The 16407-nt window shown below is 42.6% G+C and overlaps 1 protein-coding gene across 5 annotated transcripts in view; it reads right to left on the bottom strand.

Moving 5' to 3' along the window:
• Nucleotides 1-965: 965 nt before the first annotated feature.
• The window catches only part of LOC147247321 (equilibrative nucleoside transporter 1-like), a 29841-nt gene continuing 14399 nt past the window's right edge, over nt 966-16407 (bottom strand). For 4 of the 5 annotated variants that reach the window (XM_086180727.1, XM_086180728.1, XM_086180729.1 and 1 more), the window contains exons 2-13: nt 12400-12490; nt 12081-12162; nt 10768-10949; nt 9449-9588; nt 8135-8269; nt 7285-7382; nt 7045-7126; nt 5890-5963; nt 5497-5605; nt 5120-5205; nt 3072-3271; nt 966-2528 (exon numbers count right to left, since the gene is read on the bottom strand). In XM_086180727.1, coding sequence (XP_086036853.1) covers nt 2417-2528; nt 3072-3271; nt 5120-5205; nt 5497-5605; nt 5890-5963; nt 7045-7126; nt 7285-7382; nt 8135-8269; nt 9449-9588; nt 10768-10949; nt 12081-12162; nt 12400-12428 — 1329 coding nt within the window. In that variant the 5' untranslated portion in view covers nt 12429-12490 and the 3' untranslated portion in view covers nt 966-2416. Of the gene's footprint in view, nt 2529-3071; nt 3272-5119; nt 5206-5496; nt 5606-5889; nt 5964-7044; nt 7127-7284; nt 7383-8134; nt 8270-9448; nt 9589-10767; nt 10950-12080; nt 12163-12399; nt 12491-12815; nt 12932-16407 lie in introns of those variants that run through there. The other variant, XM_086180726.1, reaches the window with a different exon arrangement.

The raw sequence follows: 16407 nt of genomic DNA, 5'->3' as shown, positions 1-16407 counted from the left end.
GTGTTTACCTTAAGAATAAACCATTCATACAGTTCATGTCCTATGTTTGGTCTTTTATTTTCACATCCACGTGTACAACAATATTACCTGATGTTAAATGTGTGGATTCAGTTGTGACCCATGCCTTCACATCATATTTTGGGTTTTCTGTATTTAAGTCAACTTCTTACCTTACCACCTCTCCGTTTAACATAATTCAAGTAGTTTTTATTGGCTGAAAGATGAATTAAAATGATCCCATTACATGAAATTAATTTGCAGCCCAAATATTTACTGGTTTAAGGTTCAAGCTCAGATTTGTACTGAATGTAATCGTTGCTTCATTACTTCATCACATCTTCCCAAAATATACTTAGATGTGTTCAAGGTCGGTGGTGCGGTGGTCAGCACTGTCGCCTCACAGCAACAAGGTTCTGGGTTCAAGTCCCGGCTCCAGCATGGGATCATTCTGTGTGAGTCTCCATGTTCTCCCTGTTCCTGTGTGGGTTCTCTCTGGTACCTCGGCTTCCTCCCACAGTCCAAAGACATCAAGAGGGGACGAGGCTGATTGATACTCTAAATTGACCGTCGGTGTGACTGTGAGTGTGAATGGTTGTTTGTCTCTATGTGTTGGCCCTGCGATGGACTGGCGACCTGTCCAAGGTGAACCCCGCCTCCCGCCCATAGCCGCTGTGATAGGCTCCACCCCCCCCGTGACCCTTAACAGGAATAAGCAGAAGAAAATTGACGGATAGATGGATGTTCAAGGTGAAATCCCTTTGTTTGTTTGATTGCCTCAACAATTCCCACAACTTTGTTTGAATCTGAATTGGGACAAGCAGAAGCGCACAGTTCAGAAACACGAGCTGCCGCCAGTTGACGTGATGAAGCTTCTGTATCAACATGTTTTACGTCACAAAGCCAAGCACTTCCAACATTCCCATTTAGCATTGTGTTACCAATGACGACCAACAGGAGGAGCCAGATTCTTAAAAATACACTGTTTATTTGACCACAAATTTTCAGCTTCATGTCACTAACAGGTTCTTAGGATGAATCCAGCTGCTAATCTAATTAATACTGCTTACAACTAAAACGCACTTAAAAAAAACAACAAAAACAAGGCATCAGACGGCTAAAAACATGTTATTAACAACAACGGAACACTGAAAGGCACACAGCCTTTTATTCTCCCACATTTAATAAAAAAAAGGGCTCCGTTTGAAAAACATACTCAATACTGCCAATATAACACACTTGATGATAAATGGCACTGACTCATAACGGCACATTCTAAGTCACAGGCAGCTTCATATTTGTCTTCCACTGTGCTTGAAATACATCCTGGCAGGCAAAGGTTGGAAATAAGGAAAGACCTTGTGATTCAAACTGAAGGAGTGTTTACACCGAATAGGCGCAGTTTGGTATAACCACGTCTAAAACTACTGGACTCAAACTAAAACATCACGATCTCTCAAGAACAGGGAGGTTCCCAAGCAGCCCTCATTGATTTAAACCTCGTCTTTAGGCTCCATCGCGCCTTTTGTTACATTCTTTAAAAAAACAAAACAACAATTTGTTGTGAGCGAGCTCACAAAAACAGGACAAAAAGTCAAAGCAAAACAGTTCAAACAGGTGATGGGTCGTCGACTCCCTGGTCAATTCCCATCTTTTCTGTATCTTGGCTTATTATCTGCATTTGGCTTGATCTGTAGAAGAGCTGCAACAGTCCGTCATGATGGAACGCTTGTGTTTGACATCCTAACGATAATTCCTCTGATTCCCCCCCACCGCTGGGAAGGAGTTTAATTAATGTTGGCAGTCTAAGCACAAATACCCAAGAGCCTCGTTTATAAATGTGTCCAGACTTCATTTACACACACCATCTTACATGTGACTTCCATTTATGTGATCGTCCAATAGAGGGAAAGAAATTCATAGTGAATGCGACCCTATTTACAATCATTTTAACATTACTTTTTGTGAACAAAGATGATTTCCTACTCGAAGCTCTTGGATATGACTGTACACGTTCAGGCTGCCTTCATCAACATATCCAGAACAATGAGAAAATAAGAACCACAAAAGGATTTCTGCCGTCTTCCACAACGCGATGAATCCAAGAACAGCTTTTTCTTTTGTTTTAGATTTTTGGTTTTGATTGGTGCGTTGTTCTGTTTAGGTCAGAGGAACAACGCTTTTGATCGATGGCGTCGATTGGAAATGATAACACACCTGTACACGCGATGCTGCTGAGGTTGGAAGGTACAAGTATTTCAGCTTATATTGTTGCCACGAAGACCAGTTCTCTGGTCCATCTCCACTTGATGGTAGAGAGGAGGGTGACAAGTCCAGTTCCTTAAAAGCTTCCCTTCGTGAAGGTCATGGCAGGAAGTCGGGCGATTCTCTACATCTACTGAAGCTTCTGTTGGAGGTTTTAGATCATAGCCCGGAAACCAAAGGAGACAGCGGCTCCCAAGGCCAAGCCGAGGGACAGGAAGAAGGCCATGATGGCCCCTGCTGTCTCCGCCTCATGCTGCGGCACCTTCCTGTAGGGACAGAACAGAGGGACAAAATTCATGAGAACGGGAGATTCACTATCACATCAGTAGCTCCAGGTTGTAGGGTGTTTTATTTCATTGTTGAGACATTCATGAGAAGAGGACGGTAGCATTTGCTTTTTCCTTACAATCAGGATAGAAAGCTTGAAGTTCTGGTAACATGCTGCCCCCTACTGGTTTGGAGTGTGAAATAGGAAGCTACACATTGTAAATGTGCTGCACACTTAAAGCGTGTTTCCACTGGCTCACTTCGGCTCAGGTCGGGTGGGGATGGCTCGGTATGGGTGCGTTTCTGCAAGCGCTGGTACCACGTCAGCGTGGGTGGACTCACTGGCCGTGAGTTCCCCACTGAATTTGTGTGCGACACAACAACAACAACAATGGATGGCAGCGTTATGCCTGTTGCTCGGTCAGTGGTTTTTGTTTAAACTTAACGAAAGGGACACTTGTCAATCCTTATTGACAGGTTTTGGACAAATGTGTGTGTGTGTGTGTGTGTGTGTGTGTGTGTCTCTCTCTCTCTGCTCTTACTTTGGTCCATAGCACATGCAGAGGCTGGCCAGGTATCCGTTGGAGAAGGCGAAGAAGGTCATGAAGATGATGTACCAGGCATCGTGGGCAAAGACGACAGGGAGGTAGTGACGCGGCATGACGTTGCACAGCATGAAGAGAGGGATGAAGATGATCCTCAGACCCACCAAGGTAGGAAGCCAATTACTGTCCTTACCAGGCTGAAGACAAAAACACGACCATGTCACCAACAGGACATCAGCTTCTCTGAATAACGCCAACAGAAGACGAATTACATTACACTTCCTGGTTCAACTCTCAATCAAAAAAAGCAGGAAATAAAAAGGGAGACCCGTACTTGCCCTCACAGAGCATCTGAGTTGAAACTGTCAAGAAGCTAATTAATTAACCCTAATGAAGATAAATGAACTCACATGGTGCAGAAGCAGATGACTGCTGTTAGCGCTAACACCGAGCAGCTCTGCAGAAGCAGGTCTGACGTTTCTAAACTCAATTATCCCGTCTCAGACATTCCACTCAGTGTACTGCGTTTGTACAGGACCGGTTGATTCAGTGTGATTATTTCAGTTAACACACGTGATGGGTCGTCGCCTCCCTGGTCGTTTCCCATCTTTTCTGTATCTTGGCTTAGTATCTGCATTTGGCTTGATCTGTAATAAAGCTGCAACAGTCCGCCATGATGGAACGTTCATGTTTGACATCCTAACACTAATTCCTCTGACCCCCCCACCACCACCACCACCACTGGAAAGGAGTTAAAGGAGTTGTCAGGCTAAGCACAAATACCCAAGAGTGTACAGAGCCACTTTGCTTTTTGGTGATTTTTCTGAACAAAGTTTTGAGAGGGATGAATCGAGTTTGTAGGAGAGAGTGATCACATTTCACAAAGAAAAATAACAAAAAACAGTTGAGGATCTAGGAACTTCCTCTGAAGAATGTGGGGCTCCTGATCCAGACAACACAAACGAGAAACATGAGACGGCTGAAAATACAATCGATAAAATAATCTCTAAAAACTTGCAGCCAAATGAAATTAGACTGGAGCCCCGTCTGACAATGATGCGGCTCCTCATCAGCTGCTTTGTTCATCCAGATGTTGGTGGAAGAAAACAAGGGCCGAGCCCTCAAAAAATCCACCACCGTCATCTGCTCTTTAAACCCCCACAAGCCACTTCCTCTACACTGACACCAAAACAAAGCTATTTTAAACAACAAAGCTCATAAACGTCCTCAAGGGCACTGTTTCCCCGCGTGACTCCGTCAGTTGAGGCTCGACCGACCACGCATGTCGCCCCGCATCTGGCGAAGAGAATGTGGTTACTGCACTTGGCCTGAACGCCACTCAGATAATATTTTTATTAGCTGTGCAGCTCTGGGGTGATTTATTCATGCACGGTGTGTCATGCCAGACAACAACAGAACACACGAAATATTTGGTTTCGGTCATTTAGATTGGACTCCATAAGGCAGGTGTTTATAAACAGCTGGACTGCGTGGCTGCTGCAGCTGGATGGAGATGATGTCACTGCTGTAACATGTTATTGCTATGATTGTTACCATCAAATCCAAACCAAAAGCGGATATAATTCAGCGACATGCCTCGTGAGTTTCTACGTCCACTGAGGAGGTCATGTTTTTGGTGGCGTTTGTTAGCAACATTACGTGAGAGCCATGAGGCTGCCAACTTGGTAGAGGGCTGCAGCGCGGGCCAAGGAAGGATCTGCTACGTAGCAAAAGAAACCATTATTTACATGGATTTTGGTATGCTTTCTCTGAGTGCCCTCTTGTTTAGAAATGTTTTCAGAAGCAACAAACTCCTTTAGGAAGTGAGAAAACCAGGAAAATATCTGGAACTTTACAGTCAACTGGAATTAAGCCAGGAAAGTAATTAACTTCACTCAGATCTCCAAAGAGGACGCCAGCCCTCCAGCCTGGTCTACAGGCCCCAGTCCAGACTTCTGCTCCCCTGGCGTTTGTTTGATGAAGTCCCATCGATTTTTTAATTGTCCAACATGGGTTCTGTTTAGTGTGATCTTGCTGTTACTGACCCACATACAGAAGGCAGTCAGACTCCTGCCAGCCCAGTCCATCAGGTTGAAGAGGAGGAAACATGACACAGGGATGAAGTAGGTTTCTGAAACAGGTGCAAAACAAACACAGTGTTGTTAACAACACGACTACACATGGCGTCTTTATTAAATGCTTCTCCCTGGGTTCCTGCGCATGTGGAAACAGTAAAGGAGAAGTTCTACGTGTCTGTGGGGTTCACAGCTGAATGTCTACATAGTTTAGTAAATTCAAATGAGCTAAAAATAACCCAAGATTCATCATGAGTGCGCCCGACCCCTTTTGCCACGACAGCTTACTGAGGTCACGGGTTTACTGGCGGTGCAGCTGTGTACAGGTGTTAGAGAGGGCGACTCACCCCAGGCGCCTCCGTCTGCCACCGTCGACTTGACCTCGACAGTCACAGCTGGGAATATTCCGATGGTGACGGTGAAGATGAAGCACACTGACAGAGCCACCACCCAAATCTAATTACAAAGGCCAGGGTGAATAGAAGCAGTGTTATGTAACTGCTTTAATCTCTGTCATGCAGGTGGAAAACACACATGAAAAGGTCACTTGAGACCTCTGAGAGCTTGCAGGAGGGTGGCGGGACTCACGGCCAAATTAAAACGGCTCAATTTCAAAGCCCGCTGTTCCTTTAACTGCAGTTCCTCTATGACACTGTTATTTCCAGACACATTTGGGCAGTACGCCGAAAACAAAACACTTTTTTCAATCATGCTTTATTTTTCTTTGTGTTCCATGTTACCTGTTTAAAGATGTTTATCACTGACACGCCGGGTTTGACTTCGTCCTCCATCAGACTCACCACCGGCCGCTTCTCTGCCGCACAAAAACAAGCAACCACATCTTTGTCATTACTGTGGTCAAGTGACACATGGACTGAAGACTTGTGTGGGCAAACCCACAAGATTTCAATTGTTACATAACTCTGGATCCCAGTACACTCACACGCACTCTGAACTGAATAAACGCCACAAACTCGCAATCAAGCTGGAGCCAAACTGACAAAGACAGAAAAAGTCCTCTGAGTATATCTATATATATATCTATATATCTATACATATATAGATATATATATATATACATATATATACACATATATCTATATCTATATACATATATACACACACACACACACACACACACATATATATATATACACACACATATACACACATATATATCTATATATATACATATATATATATACACACACACACACACACATTATATATATATATATACATACATATACACACATATACACACACACACACACACACACATATATATATATGTATGTATGAAGAGTGTACAAAATAATTATGTTTATTTTTATGTTTTTGTAACTCAAAGGGCAACATTGGCCCATCTTACAGTTTAGCTGGCCCTCCAGATCTGATCAAAGAACTAATCAAAAACCTACTGAAATCACTGTTGCTTTCCATTTCATGAAGTCAATGCTATCATGTTAAAGTTTAATAGGCAGGATCCGTAATATTCAATCATTTTTTTCATAATTTAATCAGGCAGCAGAGAGTTTTGACCTATAACATAATAGAAGCAACTTACAAAAATACATTTTATTGACGGACACATATGTGAAGTTGTTATTCAGCCATGTAAAGGGTTAACTAACATTCAAGTAAGGGAACTTGGAATCTTGGAAACATTTTGGCCCAGCATGAAGTTGTACTTTTGGCCTGCAAAGGGAAAAGTTTGGGCAACTGTGCACAAGAGGTTGACAGATGGAAGAATTTTAATTTTTTTATTAAATTTTAATATCAATGCAAATCGACATGAATGATTTCAGCTGCAGTTGTTCTGCTTAATAACATTCTTCAGATAAGCTTCCTGAAGTTAGAGAGAATAAATACGAGCGTATGAATGAGTTGTATACCTTTGCTAAGAAGGTCCATCTTGTTCTCCTCATCAGCGGAAGGTCGGGATCTGTTACTCTCCATGTAGTACTGGAAAAACTCCTGATGACAACAACCACAATGAGCACGCTCCACTCAGCCAAACAGGAACAAAGCTGATAAAAGTACAATGGGAATGTATGTGAAGGTGCCAAGTCAAATGCCAGCAGCAGCAGAGAGGGCGAGGAAATGGTTTTAGTCTAGAGAGAGGGAGGCTTTACCATCCTGGGCAGAGCGAGGTAGGACATGATGGCGAGGAGAATAACCACGCAGGCTGTGATGAAGTAACCAAACGCACAGTCCTGCAGGGACGACCCAGCTGCAGAGGAAGACAAAGTCAGGATTGTTTTACCTTAAAAAACTGCTTCAGACTGACAGCCATTGCATCTCTGGACATCACAACTGAACGGCAAGCGACCAAAACACTCACGTGGACTCAGAGACGCGTCAAATCAATTCTACTATCCTACAACCTCAAAAGTTCAAATCAGATTGAAGAAACGATTGAATATGGGAGAGAAGTTCATGACCTTTCCAAAAGGTTGTGGTTTATTTACATGAGTATTCCAGCTTTTTGCACGACCGTCGGAACGCTGCTCAATACTTTGAGAACTTCAGAATTCATCAATCTAGCAGCCTTTCATGTACAGGGAAGCTGAAATTGTCAAATCCCATCAGACCTGCTGTAGAACTGGACTAAAGCGAGCAAATGAAGGCCATGACGAAGTTGTTATTATGAAACCAAATTAGCAAATTCCACCAGTCTAATCTAACCTTCAAGAGGAAACTCTCGCAGAATTCTGGGAAAGCAAAGTCTGACAGAAACCATCCTGAGAGCCCAAAATAGGAAAGTAGTAAATGATGAAGCCCGCACACATTAAAATCTTTCTTTCATCTCGTGTTTTGATTGTTGAAAACATTCACCATCTAAAACTTAAAACGTGCAGCACCGCAAGGTATTCTTTTATTGTGAGGTTTTTATTTTCAACAGCAGTAGTTTAACTGTGTGTGTGTGTGTGTGTGTGTGTGTCAGTGTGTGTGTGTGTGTGTGTGTCTGTGTGTGAGACTCACAGGCCAGTGCACAGATCATGGAGAAAGCAGCAAAGGTGCCAGCTAAGCCCTGTCCGCTCATGATGGGCGTGGTGTAGGATGTGGGGAGAATTCCTGCCAATCCGAACAGACTTCCCTGAAGAATCGCTCCGAACGCTGAGGAAACAGAAAGAGAAGATGGCAAGGACATGTGGGGATTAGTATCTTAAAATCAAAGTGCTAAAACTTTCTCACAGTCACATGGAGACCATTGCACCCGGTCAAGGAGACCTTGGAAGCGGGGAGGATGACATCCGCTCTCTAAACAACACGGACTGTTCCACTTCATTACATAACTATTCTCTTCTTTACTTGGAGTTTCAAAGAAGGCTTTTCTATACCATCTCCCAACACATGGATGGATCATAAAGTTCATACAACCACTTGGGTTCGGCCTCATCTTCGTGTCCACTCAGTGGAATGTGAAATATCAAAGCTTGAAGGTCGCGACTTCCTCCCCTCTAAATCAAACATGATGGGCTGTTGTTCCTGAGGACCCGGGGGTCAGGATTGTGGGGTGAGCTTATCCCTGCTGCTCAGCCAGTCTTCATAAATAAACAAACACTGGGAGATTACAGTCTGTATTCCAGGACTCAGTATGGTATGAGGGACTGAGGGATTTGTGGGTTTCTGTGTGTGTGTGTGTGTGTGTGTGTGTGTGTGTGTGCGTGCGCGCGCGTGCACACGCATATACATGTAACGGGTTTTCCATCAAAGTGAATGCAGATGTTTTTGTTCCCAATGGAGTAGACGATGAACGGACATAAAAGTGATTTGCATGAACACAATGTGGAAATGATGTAATGGTGACCTGAGGAATTAACAAAAAACAAGTACAGGAAAAAGGAGCTCTGTAGAGCGCGGATCTCACCGTGTTTAACAGATCTGCCACATACCGGTTCTTCCTTGTTAAAGCTTCACGTCTCCCCTAAGTTTGTTAAAGACCAGCACCCAAGGTGTTACAGGTGGAGCAACAGACGTGTGTGAAAATATGATGGCAGATGTATTGAAAAAAGAGTGGGGGGGGGGGGGCAAGAGGCTTGAGAAAGAAAAAAACATGTTCGTGTGAAAACGAGCACTGCTGCAGCTTCCACGTGTTCAGGATGGACACGCTACTCGCTTCATACTTGATTAGTTTTGCACTGAGTCCAAGTTTAACGCTGTCAGCCTCTCTTGTTTTGCATTATTCATAGTTCGATACGAGCTTTATACAACAGATCACAAGACAGAGAACCTGCCTTCTCTGACAGTTGAAAAATCGTGTCTTTCATTCTCAGTTAAAGGTTGTATACTCACAATTGATGCAGACAATTTTGATCATCGTCAGGGTGAAGAAGGGTAGGGGGGCGATGTCCACCTTGACCACTGCGGCTGTCAGCAAGAAAACTACCAGGATGACCATGAGGCTGCCTGAGATCCGCAGCTTCTGAGGAATCCTGAGCAAAACATACAGAAATGGAAATTTAATAACACATTTTAATATTTTGGTAAAGTCAAATCAGACGTGCACATATTCAGGCTTCTGAGCAGTATTCAAACGTTGCAATGAGAGAAAGAATATAAAAGAAGAGATGAGAGCCTTTTTCCAACAAACAGGGTTTGAAAATCCTTGTTATTCAGAGAAATATCTATGACTCATGTCAAGTCACAATAATAAGCCCTTAGTTCCTCATTCACTGGAAGCTCATTTTTGTCTGTGAAGAAAACTGATCAAGGAAGCAAAAGCATACTGAGGAAGAGCAGGGCAGTGGGAGAAAAAATTCAAAAACCAAGCTGGAAGGAAAGATTGGTGGTGGGAACATAAATAGCATTCCTGGGTGTGTTTGCGCGGGGGACGACTTCACTTCGACATGGTCAGGGTCCACCCAGGTCTCTCGATCTGACTCTAATTAAAAGCAAACATGCTTGAGACACACAAACACACATTTGCAGACCAGGATCATGTTACTTATAGTGGCATGGGGGGGGGGGGGGTAACAACATAGATATTAAAATCATATCTAAGTCATGCTTAAATCATTATGCTAGATATTTATGATTGCCTTATCCACAGGGTTTATGCACACTTTTCCAAATACGTTTCCATGACTTTCCATTTTTCTTCCAGACAGAATTTCATGGCTAAGCGTTTGCTCACACCTCTTATCCATATTCAAATGAGAAGCTATGCAGTCTGATACAACATCAACGTGTATCAATCTCAACAAATATTCACCAACAGCAATTTATTCTTCAGTTCAGTTTAAGTGAACCACATATTCTCTGACATTCAGGTACTTGTGAAGAATGCAAAATTTCTCGGATTTTTCTGAAACTTCCTGACTTTATTCTAGAAAATAAACAAAAACCTTGCCAGATAGATTTCAAGCTCCATGACCTTTCCTTGTGGTAATGATGGAATGAACTATGTATCTAGAAAGATTTCTCAACTCCCGCTGTAATAAAAGTGGCGCTCCTCTTCGCTTTCAATGTTGTGCGGCCAACATTTGCTCAATAATTGTCAGGTTAAGCCAAAAACACTGTCTACTGACACTTCCATGGAACAAGGCTCTCATGTGTGCAACAGGAACTTGTGCGAATGTCATCTAGTGAAGTTTGCCCTCTGTGTGGTTTACCTCTGGTGTATGAAGGAGTTGAGGCAAGTGAAAATGAGCAGAGGCACCATGGCGCAGAGTGTCATCACGTTGTTAAATTTTAACTCCAGAATGTTACGGGTTTCCTGATCCTCCAGGGTTGCGTTAGTGGTCTTATTCGAGGAGAGGATGGCGGGTCCATCCTTCAGCCTGTTGGTGAAATACTGAGGAGGGAGGGTTGGAAAGAGTTGCAGGAAATGATGTCAAAATTTTAGGTGTTTAGAAAAAAAAAAGACAAAAAAATAATGGTGGCAGGTAGTATTTTCTGTTTTATGGAGTGATTAAAAGAGATTCAAAATCCCTTCTGTAAAAAGCTTTGACACTAACCTGGCAGCATCTTGGAGGAGACGCTGGATCTGGCTAATCCACTGTTACCATTGGTGTTTTGGAAATGTACGCATATTATAATTAACTTGCATAAAAACACTATTTCAGAAAACCTGTGATACATTAAATGGGCGTGATGTAGGCAATGAGCAGATGTTTCATGGGGCTGGTTCATTGTTGAGGAGGAGGAAGATTTTCATGGCCTTGCAAGAATGTTTGCTGCTTCCTACCTCTGACACACGTTTCCAGTTTTGATTGATTGATGTTTCATAAATTAAAATCCAAACCTTTGTTTTCTGATTATGGCTTAAAAACTCACTTTGCATTGACCTCCCAAACATTGACCTCAGGCAAGGAGATCTCGGTGGGACTTCCAGCAGGGCTGTTGTGTTAGCCAATATAAGTCGAGTTGGTAAAGTGGAAAGTAGGCCAATCACAATATTTCTGAACATACAAATAAAGTACGCTTTAAAGTTTTAACGTGCAACAAAACTGGCAGCATTTGCAGTCGACGTGATGTACGCCAATTTGCCCTGCAAACTTTCTTTTGTCAAAACCTGACAAAGAACTGACAGCTATCACCTATCAGGGTGGGTCCTCTTCACATCCTTGAGATAATAAAACCCGAATTCCACGTTTTAAGAAGTTAACCCTATAATGCTCAGAAGAATGGTGCTGGATTAAGAGAGGATAAAGCACTGTCACAGAAGTCCACCTGGCTGGAGTCGGGTCAGCCGCTCTGAGTGAAAGCAGGTGATTTTCAGAGGAACTCCAAACAAACAATTTTATTTATTTATTTATTTCTAATTTAAGTGACCCTCCCTTGAGTAGAGCGCAACCTTTTAGTCAACTAGTCCCTAACCACATGGCCACCAACAGAGCTCATCCTATCACTTCCGTCTGTGTGTTGTTTCAGGGATTATCTGCCTGGAACTCCAAACATTCAACCGAAATGATGATTAACATACCAGCGTCGCCGTCATGAAGAAATTCCAGGGTAAGAGGGTTCCCAACCCCAGGATGAAAAAAATGATCCACACTGCATTGTATCTGAGGAAAGAGACAGGAAGAAGTAAGCTCACACAAATGACATCAATTAAGCCATTCAATTTAGGATCAACACACAGTTAGGAATGTTTGCTGACTGAATCATCCATAAAGTGAATAAAGTACCGCAGACAACTGAAAAATACAAAATACAAAACAAAAAACATTATAAGAGGACTTTGGGACTTGTCAGTGCCATTGTCTGCATAAGGTTCTGTCTGCCTTTAAGGGTTTTCTTACTTGTCTCGGGGTGTGTTGAGTGCCGTCATGGTTCCTTTTACTGCGTGGGAGACACGCGTTCAGTCAGGGCAGAATGAGGGTGGCTCCAGGTCTGAAAAACACAGATAACGCTACGTGTTTCCAACACTTAAAACAACACAAACACATCGAGCATGTACCTACATTTTTATCAACAGCTGCCATCTGTGTCTCCTTTCCATGTCTAGATATTTAAATGAGCCAATTAAAACATAATCCACAACAGCGGTTAAATAACTGGCTGTTAATTTGTTACATAAAATAAGACAACTGCAGAGAAAACAAAAGAAGTGCCGGAGCTTCACCAAAACAAGCCTCATCCAGCAGCACTGCATTTCTCTTAAATATACTAATAACGCATGCATGTGGAAAAGCTCTTCTGTTTTGAATGAACTTACATAAAGCAGAGTTCAAGCAGGGACAAGATCTTCCAGCAGAAACCCAGGAGCTGAGATGCTTCCTTTTATACCACTAAGAGGGTTTAGAGGTTTAGGAGGTGGACACTCATGTCTGCAGCTGCATGTTGGACCTGCCCCTCGTCCTTGCAACAGTATCCATCCCTCTCTCTACCCCCCCCCCCACCTCCCCCGACCAAACCCTTCCTACATATTTTAACATTCCAAGGATGTGACATTCACTGGCATATAGATGCCAACTCCTACATTTCTATTGATTCAGGCAAATGGTAAAGGGAGTGAGGGCCGGGGTAGACCCTTCTCTTGATACGGAAGGGTCCAAAGAAAATTCTACAAAAAGCGAGTGCAAAAGACGCTACGCTGAGCGTTGAGGGATTGTTTCTTCATCATACTCAATGTCAACCGCCCGTCCACGGGCCTTTATATTCTCATCTGTTCTGCTTGGTGGCAGATGGCGCCTCCTCTTTAATTTTATAATTTTCATGTCTGTCACACACTTGTGGGCTTACACAACTCATAGTTTTCCTCCCCTTTAATTTTAATCTTCTCTCACCCCAAATAACCCTTGATTCCTCCCTCTATGACCTCTCTCTCACCCTTTATCCTTTCTGGGCATCTCTTCCACTAGACGTGATGGAATACATGTGCTCGGATGGTTGCTTGACACCTTCCACAAATAAAACAACTGTTTACTGTTAAAATTCCTCCTGAGAAAATACAGAGTGCTTTGGCATCAAAACAAGATAAACAGTTGACCGAGTACATGGATAATAAGCATTTAAACACAATAGTTTGAGGTGAAATGTTTAAATTAACGAGTAACACTTTGTCATAGGCTGATAACATGCATGAGCTCAAGTTTTGTTTACCACGTGCAGCCTCATGCATGTTGCATGCCTTGACCTAATCTGACACACATCCCTGCTAATGGATCAAAACGGTGGTCAACTGGTGACTCTAATTTCCTAGGAAACACAGTAATACAGAGGCAAATGCAGGGAAGTAGACAACCATGAATGTCCACATTGGTGAATCTGGAGCCTCGAAGGAAGGAAACACGTTCTTAGTAATCACAATAAACTTTGATAGGACCTTCTGCTGAGGACAAACTTTTGTTTAATTACAAGAAAACTCCACAGGGTTAAAAAATGTGACCATCCACCAGCAAAAACTCACAGTGACTTCTGTAGATTGCATTTTACAACACCAAGTTTCACCGTTAAGATTCTGGCGTCATACTTGATGCATTCATTAATTTCGTTAAGTAGAGATAAAACCAGCAACAATGATTTAATTTGCTCACAGATGAACACACTGCTGCTGGCTCCTTCCAAGTTCACCGTCTATGTTGCTAACAGACATGATGAATGAATTTGGCTGGTCATGCGTGTGCTCTCAGCAAGGACAGGCATGGCTTTATATGAAGACAGCATATGAAGTAACATGCCTCAACCCTACTGTGGAGTCGGACTGTCTAGAATATCAAACAGACAAAAGACAAGAGTGGATGTCAAACAACAGTATTATACATTTGGTTGCAGACATTTCGAGTGAGGCATTCCTGACCATTTATCTACAACTAGTCATTGATACATCAGCCACCATTAGGTCAACACTTCATCTATCAGCTGATAGAGTCACAAAGGTTTTCCAGTGATGGAATGGTGAAGCATCCACAGACTCACGTCTTTTTTTTCTCTTTTTTTTTTAAATCAGTGCCGTCTTTTTTGTTCATTAAAGATGTCAAGTAAAGCCAATTTTATTTGTATTGCGCCGAATCACAACCAAAGTTATGTCACGACATTTTACGAGTACAGCAGGTCCAGCCCCTCACTCCTTCAGTGAATTTACACCCTACAAGTCTCCATCAGCAAGCACATCCTGCAACAGCGGCGACGAAAACCTTCCTTTTAACAGGAAGGAACGTCAAGCAGATCCAGGCTCAGTGGGGACATACGTCTGCTTTGACCGCTGCAAGTGCTTAGCCAGTCTTTGCTACCGCTATCGGGGGACAGAGAAAACATTCGGAGCGATTTTAGAAATACTTGGAGGCATCTAAACAAAGCCAGGCACAAGCAGCCCTGTACGAAAGTGATTAGAGCCACCTCATCCAAACAGGAGTCGATAAGGAGAGTCTTAATTACTGATGCTCAGTCAGTCATGGACGGACCGCCTTCGGACACACCGCAACTGAAAACAACCAGCCTCAGAAATGTATTCTCGCAATGCAATCCATTTATTTGTATCCTACAAAGTAAGGAGATAGAAATTGAAGGAAATATCGGTCAACTTGCCTGCAAGTATCTGTACATTTCCTGTGATGCCTCACAGCTCAAACACAGCTTGCCCCAGATTCTGTAAAGTATGCCTCTCTCAACCAAAATGAGCCAACTGGCATTAATGGCCTTGTGTTGAAATGCTGCCCATAACACACACTTTGTAGTCCGTAGAGTGGTACAAGAGTCCAGTTTGGCACCAGCGACACACTTAACCATTTTGGTTTCCTAGCAACATCCAACAAAAACAATCAGCACACTAAAAGCAGACAAAGTTTAAAAAAAGAGGGTCAGTAATTAAATATTTCCTTCTCCATTGTTGAGGAATAAAATGTTGTTCCTCTCGCCAAATAGGACGGTCCTAAATGGTGAGTCACAAATACCTGAAATGATAATTATGAGGCTAGAAAACGTACAATTCTAATTTCCCCCTTGACAGCCCTTTAAAGAAACCCTTTCCTCAGGGCTTGAGCATGAGGATGCCCATCATCTCAGGGCTGACACTTTTTACAAAGTCAAAGTCCAGTACCTTCAAGTACTTTCCAGCATCTTATAGCTGTGATAAAGTACTTATACATATACATATTAGGGACAGAATGATTAAGCGAGCTCAGGGTTTGGTTTGCCTTGCATGTTTTGCGTCCTTATTTTTCTTCAGCTATTGCCGGGGGTTTAGTCCTGGTTTTAACCTTGGTTTAACTTTCTAGTGTTTCCAGCACCCTTACAAACCTGTTTGTCCCTAGATCAGCTTAACAGACCTCTGTATACTTTAAATACCAACAGATAGAGGTCTTAAAACGAGGAGCAGGCTCATCACACCGTTTAAACATGCTTTGGATGAGTGTAATGTTTACACCACCTTGGTAATGGTTCTTGTGCTGTTCAAATCTGCTATCCTATTGCAGATCTTTCCTAGAATTACAGACACACTCATAAAACACTTCTTGCTCAAGAGCATCCAAAAATACCTTACAGTTCTGCTGCAGCACTCTGACTTCTCATCTCAGGCTGTATTTCCTACCTGCCGTACCGATTCTGTCCTCAGTCAGCCTCAGGGAACACATTCAGAACTGTTAGCATGCAGATTAAGCAGGGCTGAACAATCTGGAGGAAAACTGTTATTTTGACTAATATTGCAATCGTGATATGATGCGCAATGTTAGAGGGAATTAGCATTGTGTTGTTATTCAAATTTAAATAGGGAAACAGTGAAATGATTACCTTGCCATTTTTTCAAGGATCTGTATTGCACAAAAATGTTTTCTTAAATAAAAGATGCAGGTTTCTCAAAATAAATC

Source organism: Aulostomus chinensis, chromosome 16 (genome assembly GCF_037954235.1).
Source record: "Aulostomus chinensis isolate RoL2024-O1b breed Wild chromosome 16, RoL_Achi_v1.0, whole genome shotgun sequence".
NCBI classification, from domain to species: domain Eukaryota; kingdom Metazoa; phylum Chordata; class Actinopteri; order Syngnathiformes; family Aulostomidae; genus Aulostomus; species Aulostomus chinensis.
The sequence above is the reverse complement of the archived record's forward strand: the minus strand, read 5'-3'. Positions and strand labels throughout refer to the sequence as shown.